This window comes from Phoenix dactylifera, chromosome 16 (assembly GCF_051530095.1).
Source record: "Phoenix dactylifera cultivar Ajwa chromosome 16, Ajwa_hap1_PhDact_Kaust_v1.1, whole genome shotgun sequence".
NCBI lineage: Eukaryota > Viridiplantae > Streptophyta > Magnoliopsida > Arecales > Arecaceae > Phoenix > Phoenix dactylifera.
In genome coordinates this window covers 14703812-14720904 of record NC_143205.1, presented here as the reverse complement: position 1 = coordinate 14720904, position 17093 = coordinate 14703812, and the positions used below count along the sequence as shown (strand labels likewise).

General features: G+C 36.0%; 1 protein-coding gene across 2 annotated transcripts; it reads left to right on the top strand.

The window, feature by feature from the left end:
- The first annotated feature begins 544 nt into the window (after nt 1-544).
- Nucleotides 545-16240, top strand: LOC103712247 (vesicle-associated protein 1-2). Of its 2 annotated transcripts, none has more exons than XM_008798725.5 (8): nt 545-823; nt 955-1025; nt 1181-1262; nt 1380-1495; nt 1614-1781; nt 1891-1932; nt 7000-7077; nt 15781-16240. In XM_008798725.5, exons 1-8 carry the CDS (start codon nt 772-774, stop codon nt 15886-15888), a joined length of 717 nt encoding a protein of 238 aa, XP_008796947.2. In that variant the 5' UTR covers nt 545-771; the 3' UTR covers nt 15889-16240. The 2 variants fall into 2 exon arrangements, with proteins under 2 accessions (XP_008796947.2, XP_089783888.1); XM_089927762.1 differs by lacking the exon at nt 15781-16240 and adding an exon at nt 8707-8875.
- Nucleotides 16241-17093: the final 853 nt, after the last annotated feature.

The window sequence follows — 17093 nt, the reverse complement described above, 5'->3', positions numbered from 1 at the left end:
AATTGTATAATCTTAGTTTGTGTTAATTCTCAATCTAATCAAGTACCAACATTAAATTTTTGGACATCACTAATTTTTATGGCTTGACGTCATGCTCTTGAATTCAAACTCAAATTCATGTTCGAACCAAGCTTGATTTAAAAATAAATTGATTTCAACTCAATTTATGATTTTCAAGTTCATTACCTAGGCGTATTTCTGCTTAATTTAAAATTAAATTTAGATTAAACTTGAAATATTGATAAACAAGTCAATTGTAATCTCAGAGTATACAATTAATATCAAATCAAAATTGATCAGACTAAAATTTGATCAAGATTGGCTCAATCAGAATAGACTGGCTTAAACTTTTAGAACTATCTTACCATAACTCAAATTCCCCCCTTTTTTTTATTTAATTTGGGCCAGCTAATGGGATGGCAAAATGTTTGCCTCCGTAACCCCAATTCAAAAAACACTCCAACGCCTGGTGCACGATTGCCACTTGTAACATGATATGGTAGCTGCCATCTAGAGCCTACTATAAAGATAGAAAAGACCTGGAAAGGGGCAAAAGAAAAGTGGGGGGAAAAAAAAAAGAAGCAGCTGCGGAGTCCTCTTGGTTTCGGTTCCCGACACTGAAAAATCCCCAACTTCCTATTCCTAGCTCTCTCGGCTCTCCCTCTCTCTCTCTCTCTCTCTCCCCCCCCCTGATTCGTTCGCCCTCCTCCTCCTTTGTCTCTCCGCCTCCGCGGCGCCGAAAAACTAAAGCCAGCAATCGATCTCGAGATCATGAGCGCCCGCGAGCTGCTCGGCATCGAGCCCCTGGAGCTTAAATTCCCCTGTAACTCTCTCATCCCCCTCTTCCCTTGTTCTCGATTCCCTCTCCATCTCTTTTTGATCCAAGTCTTTCTTAGGGTTTCGATTATTTCTGAGTTTTCTTGATCTTTTCTGTGGTTGGTTCGGTTTGCGCAGTTGAATTAAAGAAGCAGATCTCGTGCTCTCTTCAGCTATACAACAAGACCGATGACTGCATAGCTTTCAAGGTATTAATCTCTAATCATTTATGAGAATTTCTGTAACCTTGAAGGCAGATTCTCTTGAAATCGAAGAAAAAAGAAAAAAAGGTTGATTTTTTTGATCTTTTTTTTGTGATTGTTATTGAATAACTGCCGGTGGGAATGCTGTTCTTTTTTTAAAGGTCAAGACTACGAGCCCGAAGAAGTATTGCGTGCGGCCCAACACTGGAATCATATTGCCTCGACAAACATGCGATGTCATTGGTATGGATTTCATCTCAAAATCTGCTAATGTTTCTTTCTTTTTTTTTTCTTGGAGAATGTTCTGTTTTGTTATATATTTAATTTAATGCTGTCATCATCATCACCTTTTTGCTTCAGTTACAATGCAAGCACAGCGGGAGGCTCCTCCTGACATGCAATGCAAGGACAAATTTCTGGTTCAGAGTGTTGTCGCGAGTCCTGGTGCAACTGTGAAGGATATCACCCCAGAAATGGTGCCCCCTTTTCTCTTTATTATGCATTCTCTGAAACTAATCAGATAGAGACTAGAAACTGTGTGTTCTTTCTGGAATCCAATCTGAATATTGATGTGTGGAATTGGGCGCTGTTTAGTTCTCTAAAGATTCTGGTAATATGGTGGACGAGGTCAAATTGAGGGTTGTATATGTGTCACCGCCTCAGCCACCTTCACCGGTCCCTGAGGAACCTGAGGAGGGTTCATCACCAAGGCCTTCTATATCGGACAACGCTAACATGACTACCAGAGAATTTGTTTCTGCTGTGAGTTTTTGGAATCTTTGGGTCATAGATACATTTGTTTTTGTTAAAAATTTTGTGCTTACCTTCATAAAGAAGGGGGGTAAATTACTTGATTGTGCAACGGTTGCAGGCATCGAGGGAGCAGACAGAGCTGCAAGAAAAATCTTCAGAGGTGAGTCTTTGTGGGAATCATACTTAAAATACGTATCAAACTCATGTTAGACCTTAGAAACTACTGCTTTTGTTGGACTTTTGGGGTACAAAGAAGGGATAATTTAACTCTGATCTTTCTGTATCCATGCTTTTGATCGTACTAGAATCCAGTTGCATCTGCATGTTTGTAATTCAACAAACAGCTGACTCTTTACTTAGTATTGAGCCTCAGAGCATACACTTTGCCTCACAAACTATTATATAGCTGTATGAAATGCCGAATGGAGTTAAAATTTACTTGCATGAGATACTAAAGGTACAGTGGTTAAAGTTATCCATAGTCATACATGCATATTTACTAGCGCCAAGAATACTTTGAAATAGTCAACTGTCGTTGATATCATGTGTCAACTATAAAGATGTGGATGGAAAATACCTTCAAATGGAAGCTTTTTAGTTTTTCACTTTTTGTGCAGGCATCCCTTTGTTTCATTATAGTAGAATATTTTTTAGCAAAATTTGAAGTTACTGCCTGATGTAACAGATATAGTTTTTATTTCAATCTATTGCTTAGAGTAGGTTAATAAATCCAAAAGCTGAATCTGTTACTGCAGGATAAATTCGACAGATTAGTTAAAATTCTTATTAACTAACAGATGTTATCAAATAGATATATGATTTTGTTACCTTGACTGTGCAACTTTAAGTCAACAACTTAGCACCAACAGTTTTCTGATTTTTGATACAAAGAGAATGCATACCAAGTGTCTTTACAGTTGTGTTATGAGAAGTGCCCTTTAACTGTTTTTTTGAAGTTGGAAGTTGGTCTTCTTAAGATGTTTATCGTCTAGTTCTAAGAAATTGGTTTATGAGGATGGAACCAAGATTAAGATCAATCTCAGCATGGATCGAGTTTGATGTTCTCAAGGCCTATGTCTGTGGTCTATGGAGTTAATAAGTCTTCTAGTGAATATGTTTCAGAATCATTATGTAAGGAGCTGATCTATTATGCCCTACACTCTTACTTATTGATGAAACTTTGATGAGAATAATATTCAAATGTGGGATCAAATTTTGAATTAATGTCATGAATTGCCAAAAAAAGATACATTAGATGGGCTAGTAAGGCCATGTGACAAAAGATCAGAAACAGTAATAATGATGACTCAGGCAGTATCATTTATGAAGTGGACAAACATGACATGATTTTTATAAGGAATTAGTTTCGTGAAAAGATTGGAAAATAAATGATCTTCTGGCTAACTAACTAGGATTTTCTTTTTTCTTTTTTGAAGATATTTGATTCATGGATGAATGTTCATCCTGAAGGTGTTTTGAAGAAACCATTACTAAATGTGAGAAAGCATGTAATAGTTGTTTCAACTGGGAAAATTGAGTAGAAGTCAAAACAATACTTTGTTTATGTATCAAGGGGTGACAATGGGGGGCAAAAGAAAAAGACAAACCAAAACTTAAAAGCCCCATGAGGCATTGTTGGGATGAATGCAGAAAGAAGAAAAGAACTCCATCACTAATGCCACTTTGTGATGTTAGTAGTTTGAAATATTAGGAGCAAGGACTAAATTATCTATTCACACCATCTGATATTTAAGATATCAGCCTGTATCGTAGTGTATCAATGCAATATGCTATGAAGTAGGTTGACAATGACATGGGTTCATTTTGTTTCTTACGTGCTTTTCATGACTTGCTTATAGCTTGCTTTTCATGACTTGTTTACTAATTGTACTGTTTGTTCATTCAAGTTGTTCATAACATATCTCAGTATCTTCTTGCGATTATGTGGGTTTCTTTTTCTGTCTTAATTTTTAAGCCTTTGTTTATTTGCTTTACGTACTATCTTGATGTCAGAAGGATTGTGTGGCCAGACTACTGAGTTTGTCACCCAGACTCCCTCTACCTAGACATCAACATATGTAACTAAAAAAATTAGCACATAAGTGACCCATGACTCTTCTTTTCTCTTCTTCGGTCACAGATCCTTTTTATCTTTATCTCTTGGAGGATGCATGTTTCAATACAAGATCAGATAAGAGGAAACCACTAAAGAATAAAATGTAGTCCTTAAAAAAAGTGCACAGCCTCTCAGGAAATGGCAGTTTCTTCTGTCCACTTTCTCCCCTCACAGGTGGAGCACGTACTTTGTGCCAGTCGAAGATAATGCTACTAGTAAAAGCAGCATAGATGCAAAAAGAAAAAGGAGTAGCCTGTGCTATTATTTTGTTATGTTGGTACTTGGTAGGTACCCAATGTTATCATGCACAATACAAGGATGCCTTCTTCTCATGAGTATGGTAAACAATACTTAGATCCTTGACCAACCAAATGCATTAGCATGAAACATAGGCATAAAGAGTGAACTCTCACTCCCATTAATTCCTCTTGGAACCTTATTCTTTAAGATGTTGAAAAGGAAGTTGCATAATTTAAGTCTGTTTGAATTGTATCCATAAATTTGAGACATTAACCACTATGAGATCAACATGATACCATGAAGCAAGGGATAGTCTTTATTATTTATAGCTTTGTAAACTTTGTTGATGTTTGACACTTGAAATTTCACAATTATAGCTGTGTCAGATTGATATATTGTTGATCTTTATGTCATATCATGCAATATTAGACTATTAATCATTGTTTAGATTAATATATATATATATATATATATATATATATATATATATATATATATATATATATATATATATATATATATATATATATATATATATATATATATATATATAATCAAGGACTGTGTGACCTTTGTTCCTATAGCCTACCTTGCCAATTTGGTCACTTGAAATCTTACATAGGTTTTAGGTATTTCCATACAGTTCTGCACCACATGTACAAAATACTTCTTATAAGAGGATCTTTGCACACATTTCTCTGCTTGAAAATTTGGTTTGATGGAGTTATAATTCTAAATCTTATAACAGATTGGCATCTATGATGATACATGACAGTCAAAGTTATAGAATAGCTTGATCATATGATTAATACACTGCTGCTATTATAGGAAATTGAATTAGAGCTGTATTCTCATAATATATGCATCTATTAGTCATTTTTGTAGCACTTTCAAAGTGTGGCACCTCCTATTTCTCCAGCCTTTTGGCACTTCCAAAATTTCTTTTGTGACTTCTTTTTTGCTTACTATAATACGACCAACTCTATCCTTGTTTTGTTTGTTATCTTCCCTCAAATGAATCTTTTTTAAGAAAACCTTTGGCTGGTTTTTAGCATGTCATATATAAAATAAAGTATGGAAATTATGTTATTCGAATTCTTTGGAGGTGCTCCACTTCCATTTATAGACATTACAGTTTTTCCACTGCAATACCTGAATTTGCTCTTGCTCGTTGGTTTCTTGTCACTGGCTCTCTACTGGTTAGTAAATGCCATTTCCTATAGTGTACATAGGTCTATGAAAAGTAACACGAGGCTTGTTGATCCAAATGTAGTGTTAGTGCTAATGCAATGAGTTGAAGATTAGGGCTGTTTGATGCATGTAAGCATCTGAATTGACCAGTCTTTTAAGAATATATTTCATTAAGGATGCAGGGCAGATTTTTCTTATATTTGCATTGAGGCTGTTAGGTTTCAGTTAGGTTGTAGCTCTTTTTTATAAGATATATCTTGGCTATACTCTGCTTAAACTTCTATCCTTTACATTTGAGACATTCAACCCAGTTTGCTTGTCAAGTTGGGTTTGGATCATGTATTATATCCAACCTGAATATGGCCCATTTGCACTGTTGCTCCTATGTATATCAATTACGATCCTCGTGTTTTCTGTTTTCTATATAATCAAGTTGGGTTGGATCATGTATGTTGCAATCTGAATCTGACCTTGCTGTGCTGCTCCTATGTATATCAATTACTATCCTCGTGTTTTCTATATACTCATTTTCCCTTGTCCCACTAAGTTGTTCAAAAAAATACTGAGTTGAATGTATGATGGGAATATTTTGTGCATAGTGGTGTAAATTGTGTGAAAAAATGAAGACAGAAACTTATAACTTTGGTGTAAATTGACCGTCTTAGACAAGCAAAATGTAAGCAGCTTTGCCTTTAAGATAAGAAGCAGCTTTGCCTTTAAGATAAGATGTCAGATAGATATGTTCAAAAAGACTTGATCTGGTTCCACTAATTTTTGTAACCATCAGTTGCAGCATTATCTACCCTTACCATGTTTTTTTTAGTAATTCTATATTATTTAGTGGGACATATATTGAAGTTTCAAGATGTCTATGCTCTAGCAAACAAATGCAAGATCAATTTGCGAATTGGACATGGTAACAAGAAAATGTTCAAATGAGGAATAGAGAGAGAGAGAGTATTTTTAAAAATTTAATGAAATATATGGGACATAAAAGGCTATAGGAAAACCTTATGGAAATTGGTAGGCTACCAAACCAGATATTCCCGTAAGGAGTTGTTGGGAAACACCTCGTTGCACAATTCATGAACAAAACAGCTTTAAGGGCCAAACTTTATCTTTTTAAGGGATATATAGAAAATATTCTGTTTCTTTAATAACACGTGAGTCATTAAAGTATAGAGAAAGAAACATGACCATAAAATCAAAGAGATGTGAAAATATAGTCACAGTTAATATGTCTTATGTTTGGAAACATCACTGAAGGACAATAGCAAAAGAGACAACAATAGGGAGATAGACCACCTCAAAATTACTTATTCATGTTAAAGCACTTTTTTTTTTTTGTGCAGTTCAACATCTTAATTTCGTGTATATCTTGTAAAGTCATTTAACAGAATGAACTGCATATTTGCATGATTGCTTCATGTCTCTTCATTTATTTTTGTTTTAGTTTCTATACTCTGTGAAGTCCAGTTTGAACGCATTCTCCCAACTAGCTATGGTTTGTGGATGACTTGATGACCTAGATCTATAGCGCAATTCAGTTTTTTTTAATGCAGAATATACACAAGACTCGTGATATAATAGCATTTTGGCTACTATCTAGTTTAAAGCACGGTCAACTCGTCTCTTGTTGTATGGCATTGTAAAATCATTTTTATTTTATTTTATTTTCAGGCAGTGGCTTTGATTTCAAGGTTGACTGAGGAGAAGAATGCTGCTATTCAACAGAACAATAAACTTCAACAGGAGTTGGTAAGGATCTGTATCATGAATTTTACTGTAAAAAATTGTTTTATCCAGATTGGTGACTAGCCGGTTTTCTGCCATAGAATATGAGGTGTGCTAATGAACTGAACTTATCTTGCATAAAATTGAAATCAATTTGACATCTTTATATTTGTGTCAAAAATAAATTCGTGTAATCTTTTTTGTTGCTTTGTTATTTTCGACTATTTCTTATTTTGCCTAATACCGATAGCGATGCTTCCATTCTAACGATGGTTTTGAGTTTTCTAGGCTTCTCTTATTTGAGTTCACTAATAGTGTTAGATATTATTTTATTTTTTACATGGTCATTATCCACTTTTAGTTACCTTCAGCTTTTTAAATCTTGCATCAAAGTTAGAATCCATGCCGCTAGTTCAGCAAGTTCCTCAAGAGAACTCAAGTAAATGGTACAATCTGCTTGGGAGCTCATAAATATCATAGTTACACAGGTGATTTTTAAAGTTCAAATTAAATGAGGAATAATCATTGAAGAATGACTAATATAATTTGTTTGGCTATTTGTATAAAATTGACTGCGAATTATGTTTTACACGAGTTTGTTGAGGTCAATTTTTCAATGAAGACGGTATTTGGATTCTATTAGGGTGATAATGGATTGAAGAATTCCAACAAGGTCTGCCTGATGGGTTTCTTTGGCCAATGACCTAGATGCTTGGGTAAGAAAGGATATAGCTCTTGACTACTGGATGGTGCAGAAATACCAAGTTGAGTGGGACCTGCTGCAGCCTCGGTAGAGGAAACACTAAAATCACAGTGTCAAGTTCAGGGAAAACAAATGGATTTCTAAAGCAACCAGAGGCAATTCAACTGCTGATTGCAACTATTTTACCAAGTGGGACTATGAGTTTGTGACCTTAAGCATGAGACTTGCAACAACAAGCTCTTATAATTTGAGTTTGGAGTTCGTGATCCCTTCTTTTCATGAACTATTATTACGAGCCAAGTTGCTAATGGGTTTCGAGGTATAATTTCTTCAACAATGAACTGATACTGATTTTGACAAATAATTAGCAGTGAAATTCAGTTGAGATTTGAAGAGGAGGCAGAGTTATGTATTCCTTTTTTTCTTAGAGCTCAGAAACTAAGAAAGGCTATTGTGATGGGATATGCATGGGATCAAATCTAGTTTTGTGGAGTCATTTTGTTGAGAGATTCCAATATCGAAAGATATGCTACTTTCTTGTAAACAGCCAGCTAGGGGTGTCTGATGGAGATTTTTCTAGGTACATAAAGGGTGATGCAGAAGCATTCTTTGGGATTATATCAAAGCCATAGTGCAATGATCAGGCATGATTTGTAGCCTAAAGGTTACTTAGATAATTCAACATTAGTTTTAGTCTTCAGTTTTTTAACTTTAATTTACTGTGGGGGTATCTAAGGAAGTTATTTCTTTATTAAAAAAGAGGGACTTACTATTAGGCACTTTTCATTCTTCAGTACTGTGAACAGTGATCCATTTCTCAAAACCTTCCTCTTTGTTTTTTTGAGGAGTCGAAGTTGGAGTTAATTAGTGGTTGGTAGGATATAGTTTTGATCCTAATTACGGGATCTTAAATGGAATTGAATAAGTGGGCTGATTGCTGATTTCTCTAGGAAAACTACTTTCGCTTTCGAGGAGTCCTAGTTTATTTGGAGAAGTCGCAGAGAGTGTATAAAAAGGCCTACTAGGATTGCATGAAATTAGTGTACGTGGCTTATTTTTGAAATAAGAAGAAAAAAGTTTAGGTCAGCCTGGCCTTCCTCTCTCTTTCTGTCTAACTCTATTTCTTTATGCTCTTTCCATAATCTACTCAATTTATTATGTCCGCTAGTTTCTGCTGTAGTACTTCGACATTTTTCTCTGCAGAATTTATTGCTGCACTAATCTTACTTGCATTTTAATCTTAAAGTTGTTCTTATTTGATACTTCTAATATTTGTTAATGTTCAGAAACTGATTTCAGTTTTAAAAATATGATGTCAGTCTTGGAACTGAAATTAACTCATCATCTTCAGTAATCTGCATCGAATGTGACTTATTCTGATATGGGGTCAATATTCAACTAATTTGCTAACCTTGAAACCCTTAAAATATATTTTCTAGTTGCTTTCCTTCTTATTCGAACATCAGGATAGGTTTATCTGATTTCTTATTTGAGCATAGCAATCAAAATTTCCCTCATTTGCCCTATTTATGAAAATTTGATAGTGAGCTAAATTTTTGTTTGTAGGACTTTTATGCATATGTTGGTCACAGTGTTGGTAGTATCGGTGCCAGAATGTGTGTGCTGGTAAAGTGCCAGGACCCATGTTGCTTAGATATGGTGTCGACAGAGCACCAGTACTATACCATAGGACAAATGGTACGTTCGACCATGCCAGTTAGGTATTGGTACTAGAAGAGAGAGAGAGAGAGAGAGAGAGAGAGAGATGTGTGTGGTGGTGGACATAGTGCAGCTTTTGGAGATTGAGGGCATCAAGATCCCCATCAACACTTCCAAGCCCCCAACCTTTGTAGTGGCGAATGGGTGGATGTGGGCGGTGACAATGGAGGCGAGCTCAGCAGCATTGGTGCTAAGATGGAAGCAGTCGAGGGCAATTGGCAGAGGTGGTGTGCTTGCCATTGAGATAGGAGAGAGAGAGAGAGAGAGAGAGAGGCAAGGAGAGAGGTGGGATCGGAGGATAAGGATCGAAGATTAGGATGGGGATAGGTTTGAGAGTTTTATAAGGAGGGGTTGGTTCGGCCTGGGGGAACCAGCATGTTCTGGGTCAATATTGCGCAAACTGAGTGGAATATGTTGGTTCAGCTTAATTCTCCTCTTGCCCAGTTTTGGAAGCTCGAACCATCCTAGTTCTAGGCTGGTATGTCACTGCACAAGCTGTACCACTTGGTTTGGATAGTTCGGCAAACTTTTGTTGGTCATCTCTAAATGGTCCTACACCAGGGTGATGCTCCAGCTGGTCAGCAAGAATATCTCTTCCTGTCTAAGTTTTTTATAGAATTTAGGAGATTTCATTTTTTTTCTTAGAATATATTAGAAAAGCCCTAGATTGACCTGAATGAATTTCTTAGTTGAACATTCCGACTTAATAAAAAGATAATGCTAATCAATCTTAGTAGATGGGGAAATGGGAAAACTTGATTCTTTTGATTTCCTTCACCATTTTACTTGGTTGTGGTTCCTTTTCCTACAATTGGCTACACCAGGTATGAACTAGATTTGGATACAGATTTGCTTTGCACAAAGAAGCCTAGAAGCATTAGTAATTCACCTTTCTTTATCCTGTGCTTGATCTTGACATTCTTCGCAAATATCTAATCCTTTAAACCTATCTTCCCACTTCCTTTTGCAATTTCTGATGATTCTAAATTTGAATCATTTAAGTTGCCTAATATGGTTTATGTAGAAACTTGTGTCCGCTCATCTAATTGGCACTTAATCTAGTTAAAGCTCTCTCTGGAAATTCCATTTCATAATCCCTATGAAAGATTCTAGGTTTCTGAATCATGCCCGTTGCTGTTGAGTAAACTTGGTCATAGAGTGGGGCTAAAAAAGGATAGAATAAGGATGAAATATTAGTAATTTTCATATCCATTCTCATTTTAATGTATAAAAATGCTTACACATGTATTAAAAAGATACTAAATTTGCATCGATGCGTATTAAATTGGATATAGATACGAGTCAGTTATTGGTCATATACATAATGCTTTGGATTTATATGTATATGAATTGGATATTAGTCTGAACACAAATTGTGCATTTTTGGCAAAGTTCAATGATAGCGACTGAAGTTGAGTGACATAATCATAAAATATGTAAAAAATAAATGAGCTGCAATTTAATTATTTAAATACAATTTCAGCAAGCATGCCAGTGAGTACATGCAGTAGAATGTAAAAAACTAGACATGTAGATATTCTCATAGAAAGGAGAAAAAGCATAAGAAATAAGAACTGCCATCTGTTGCCTTTATTGTTAAATTCTAATTTAATAACATTCTCGAAAAAGCAGCAACTTTGGCAAAGTCCTTTTTGGTAGATCTCTAGAATCAGAATTAGTAATGTTATTTCAGTAGTACTGTTATATGGGTTTAGGAGTATTTTTCTCATGCATAACAAATAATGTAGAATTAGCTAGTCAATATATCATGTTATTGAATAATACTACTAAATTGTGCATGATAAATTGTTTAATCCAGCTTTGGCCTTATAAATGGTGCTCAGTATAACTACTCAGGATCACATCTAATCTTAGATATCCTAAATATTGTCAGATTGTGCTTAAGATTCTGATGATAAAAATCATGCTAATAGGGAAATTCAGTTGAGAAAAAAAATGTAGTATGTGTGTGAGTGGATGGAAGTTGCTCGAAAGAAAGAAGAAAGAAAACCATGGGTCATTAGTTGCAACTAATGAGAATGAAGAAAGAGACCTTATTATTGTGTTATTCTGATTTTTGGATTTTGTTGTCTGTAATGTAACTAGAGTTCCCCTTGGGAAAAGGGCTAGATGATTGTGATTGTGAAATAGTCCAGATGGCTATGATCTCAGGTCCTAATTAAGTAGTTTTATTATTATTTAAGCAATTTGGTAATGCACTCCCAATTTTTGGAGGTGCTCTTCTTTCTTTCACTTATGTAAGAACTTTAGTGTTTAGGGTGTATTTAACTAGTATGGAGCAGTTGAAGCACTCTGAGATATGGAGATAGATAATTTAGAGCCTTGCAAACAGAGTGACACTTTAGAATATTGGCTTAGTTTAAGAATTATTGTTAAAGGTTCGAAGGAATGCAACATATACTTGAAGCTTTTGGTGAACAAGAAATAAAAAGATATCAAGCCAAAGAGACAAATGTCCACACCAATCAAAAAATCATCTAGAAAAATAATACATAATGAAGGAGAAGCATCTCGAGATGTTACGAGAGTTTTGCTTGAGACAATGACTAGGGGCTATAGATGGAAATTGGACGTCCCTTGGGACTTTCTGCTTGAGGAGAAGTGTTAGGAGATGGCCTAGTCAAGGCCTAGGGCTTTTGCTTGGTTAGCCATTGCTTGAGGTGGGGATTGTGGCAGCAGCATATCAGACAAGGATGGAGGTAAAAGAGGAACGCACTAGGACCTAGTACAAATGAGGAGAGGGAGAAAAGGTTAAGACTTAGGAATTTAGTCTTCAGGTGAGTTTTATTAAAATGTACTGTAGTATTGGATCACGAGAAAGCCTTGACTACAAATTTCAATCTGGATCTAGGAAAAGGTGTTGGATATCCAAATCTTAGTTACTAGTAGCAACAGTAGGTGTAGGAGCATATGCAGGTGTGGGAGTGGGAAGCTTGTCTCTTAAAAAAGTTGCAATAAGTGGGTTCAAGGACGAGCTTCGAGGGACATTCTGAAGTAGGTACAGCACCTTAAGTGAAATATTCCTACGACTAAGATCTAAATATTTATTTGTATTTGGTCAAATTTGATGCAGAATTGCATATAGGTGGGTAATTCTAACCAGTTTGCACCCTTAGGTTCTGATTGGATGCCAAAGGATCATATTGGGTGGGGGGAAGCTTGTCTCTTTAAATTTTTTAATAAGGATGAAGGTGCAAGCACGAGTTTTCAAAGAGATTCTAAAGCAGGAGTGACACCTTAAGCGGAAAATCTAGTTTGCTCCCATGGAGCCTGATTGGATGCCAGTAGATCTTATCGGCCTGATAAGATCTTCTGATAAAGATATCTCCTCTGAAAATATGAGGGAAAGAAGATGGTTGAAAGAGATCAGGTTCGGTAGACTAATACTTATCTTTTAGTGATAAGATATATTATCTCGAAAATGGGATTACTTATCTCTGAAAAACAGGGATTGGCTGCTCCTTGGATAGTCCGTATCTTTTTCATCGACCTTCTTTCTGCCATTTTTCAAAGACAAAGTTTGTTGGGGATCTTATTGGACTAGACTGATAAGATCTTCTAACTAACAAACGGGCCGTTAGGGCATGTATGGTATTACTTTTGCGACTTTTAGAGCAAAAAAAAACTTTTCAAAAAAAATGTTGAAAAGTGCTTTTACAAGAAGAAGTCAGAAAGCATTTTCAGGAGAAGCTAGAAAACAGTTTCTGGCTTCTCTTCTCACAAACAAAAGCAACATCAAACATGCTCTTTGAGTAGTTGTTGCCTCTATGCACCATCTACATATTGTGGAAACTTATAGTAATGGGACAAGACCCATATGATCATATCACTAATTTTTGTCTTTTCTAGTGGGGAGTGTATAATTCATTAGAGAATGGGATGAGAAGTCATATGCATGATACTGAGAAGGGTGGTGTACATGGGGAGTAGTATGATTGATTGGGTTAACAGGTAAGATTGGGTTAACCTGGTTAAGTACCCTTTTTTTCATCCATTGACTGAACAAGTTTATTCCCCTTCAAAAAAGACCGAATAAGTTTATTCACCACTTTTTAAGTGGTGTTTGGCTGGTTGGCTGGCTAAATTTATGTTATCCACCCTTTAACCATGATCAAATCTGATGCTCGGTTAGCTTATCTAGAAGGTTTAGGGGCATCCAATATTGAAGGTGGCATCAAGTTTCACCAATTTCGTCCTTCATTAGTGATGGAGCAGAGTTAATCATCCAGACTTATCATCAAGCTTTTCAACAGAATTTGTGCCTTAAAGAATTTTTGAAGTATGCCCATTTATGTTTTTGTAATCTCAAAATTTTATTACTACTTCTTTGCACATTGTTTATTTTAATGGTGAGATGGAATGTTGTATGGTCAAAACCACGTTCTAATATGAAGGGAGCATGCACTCTAATCTCGGTATCTCCACTCATCAGCACTTGTATAACTGGATCCTGCTTTGGAGAGAGAATGCTACTATATCATATGCTAGAGGAACATATTGAATGACCTCAAGACCTCCAACAAAACAACCAAGTTGGTGGTGTAGGCAATGACCCTCCAGCCCATCTCCTTTGCTATGCTCCCCCCTTCACCATTCTTCTCCATCCTTCATTGGCTCCTTATTCTTGCTGCCACCAATTCTTTAATCTCTGAACCTAGCAGTGCAACCTGAAATCAGATTCGCACAAGACAATGAGATTAAACAGGGAAGAAGATAAAACAAACTAGTAGGGAGAACATAAGAAGACCTTTTTCATCGTTAACCGTGGAGGAGAAATGAATAGTTGCATTGCGTGTAAAGTTTAGAGATGTATAAAAGGATGTCATATGAATCCGATTCCTTAAACCTTAAGACGGGAAATGGCAATTCTAAAGATGTCCATTCCTTCTCTTCTACATGATCTATAACCCAAGCCCTAAACAGCCAGTAAACTAACCCTGTTGGATTGCATGCAACAGACCATTATATGTTAAAAAAGAAATAACTAACTGAAGTAGTAGATAAGCTAACCGAGCATTAGATTTGAGATCCCATGTTGGCAAATTTCACTCATAAATTGGGCTGGGGCATGGGGAGTTTGCTTTGGTCTCACATCCTTAGTGGACTTGGCACCGAAGTGGAAGTGAATGAGGAGTTTCAGGAGGAGTTCATGTAGTCGTGGAAATTGTTTTTGCATCTAACCCATTGCTCGCGTTAACTCCTTTCATTTTGGTTGGAGAGGATGGGACTTTCTTACCATCACCCAACCTGTTATTACCCAATTACTATTTGACTAGATTTCTGGTATAGATCCAACCTTCCATGCTAGTTCTTATACTTCTTACACGAATGAATTTGGGTTTGGATCAAGTAGCATCCAACCAGTTGTCGCTCCTAGACACAATGAAATGGAGAATCTAAGAAAGTGGTTTCTCATTATCTTATACTTTCTGCTACCTTCTTGCAAGTTGCAAATATTACTTAAAACTCCAGGGTTCCAATTCAAAATGGGTGCATGCAATCAAACTTTATTAATTTGGGTGTGGAAGTTTCAAATTGTATTTTAGGAAAATCCTGAAATTTGTACAGATATGGCGTTGAAGTGGTGTCAGGTAAAGCAGTGATCCAGTAAGCTTATGAAAAATAAATAGAAGAGTTTATGATTCTATGCAAAAGAAGATATCTAAATCCTCTATTTAAAAGTTTAGACACCATTTAAATGTGCCTCACCAGCTGCAGTGCCAAAGTTTTAATGATTAAATGCTCAAGTTATTTAAGTAAATATTTCTAACCTTTGATCAACCAAATATGTGCTCTGTATGTTTAGAAACCAACATAAATTCATGAAAAATCAAGTTTAGGATTCTGTAACCTAGAATTTTACATGCACAACTGAGTATTTCCTCCATGATGGCAAGCACATTAGATGACATCAATGAATAGATATAGAAAAGGGGAACAAAAAAGAACATTTTAATGATTTGAATGGGGAATAAGAAATATTCCTATTTTGATTAGAGAATAAAATTGTAATTAGTGATTGTATAATTTTTTTTTTTGGGAATCTCACATTGGATGTCTTTACTTCCATAGGGAACATATTATTACTATAGATTAATAACTTAAAGGAAAGAAACAACCTACATGTTCTGTTTTGTATGCAGACAAATATAAAGTGGAAGCCGTACTTGTTCTATAAATTGCATCACCTCCTTTTGGCATGCCCAATATTTTTAATATTTTCCTCCCCCTACTATTCCCTATTGTTTAAAGGTGTTTTTATGGTGGTTTGTCCATATGTACAGGAGCTTATGAGGCGAGAAGTCAGCAAACAGCATGGTGGTTTCTCCTTCATGTTCGTGGTTATTGTTGCCTTGCTGGGAACCCTTCTGGGCTATCTTGTGAAGGCGTAATTTCTGTAGGTGTTTGCATCCTGTTGGCCATTCCTAACAGGAAAGTATGACTGAAATGAGGAGATCTTAAACATTCCAAGGTTGATTGTGTGAAGCGGTTTGTATCTAGGACACGCTGATCTCATGTTTAGCAATTCTGTGCTCGTAACTCAGTAGTCAGCACATGTAATACGTGATCTGCCAAGCCATTTTGAGTTATTCTTCTTTTGTAACTTATTCTTGTTTAGCCCTTTGATTGGAATAGTGAGGAATCGATTGTTTTAAATTTCCAGTACATTACACCCTAAAATATCTTTTATCCTTGCAAAACCAACAATTTCATCTTGAATGGATCTAGGTATCTTTATTAAAATCTTGGCCTATCAAAGCCAGGTCATACTCAAGCTGGAGATTCCTACATTTGACCTAAGTAAATTACAAAGCACCATTTAGTTGTCTTAATCATGAATAATTTCCACTAGTGACAGCAAATACATTGTATATTTTGCCAAAGAGGTGCTATAGTGAAGAATTACATTCACAGGGAGGCGACATCTGCATATTACTGGAGAAGTGTAGTGTGGCTTCTACACGACCATGCATGTCTATGGGAAGGTGAATGACACGGCTGATTGGGTTGCGTTTTTTGCTGCCCACCATTCGGAAGGTTTCATATGGGATAATCAAGGATTCTTGTTGGAGCTTTTTAGTGAATTATTGTTTTCTGGTTTTGTTAATCGCATTCATACTAGTTATATGGGAACTGTTGTTGTACAAAAAAAAAAAAAAAAAAAAAAGAAAGAAAAAAAAAAAAAGAAGAAGAGGAAGAAAGAACTACATTAAAAAAAAAAACCTTGAAGGTGTTGGAAAAGCTTGTCGAGCTTTTGCTTGTCTGAGGTTTCACCATGTGGGCATGCTGTCTGGCATGACTTTTTCAGGTGCTAACAGTTGTTTAGGTTATATTACAGTGTTCTGGTCAAATTTGCCTTCAAAATACCAAGTGAACCAAGGGGAAGGGAAGGGACAAAGTTTATCTATCATTCAACTGACTGAGCGGGACCAAGTAGAAGTGGCTGATACCTCTTGTTTGTCCAGAGTTTTTGGATATGATTCTTGTTGAAGCGATTTAAGATTATAGAATAATTGAGGGGGTGGTGTTTGTGGGAAATGTTTGTGACGTGGTTAGCACAAGCCACACGAAATAAAGATTTGTGGAGCTATCAAAA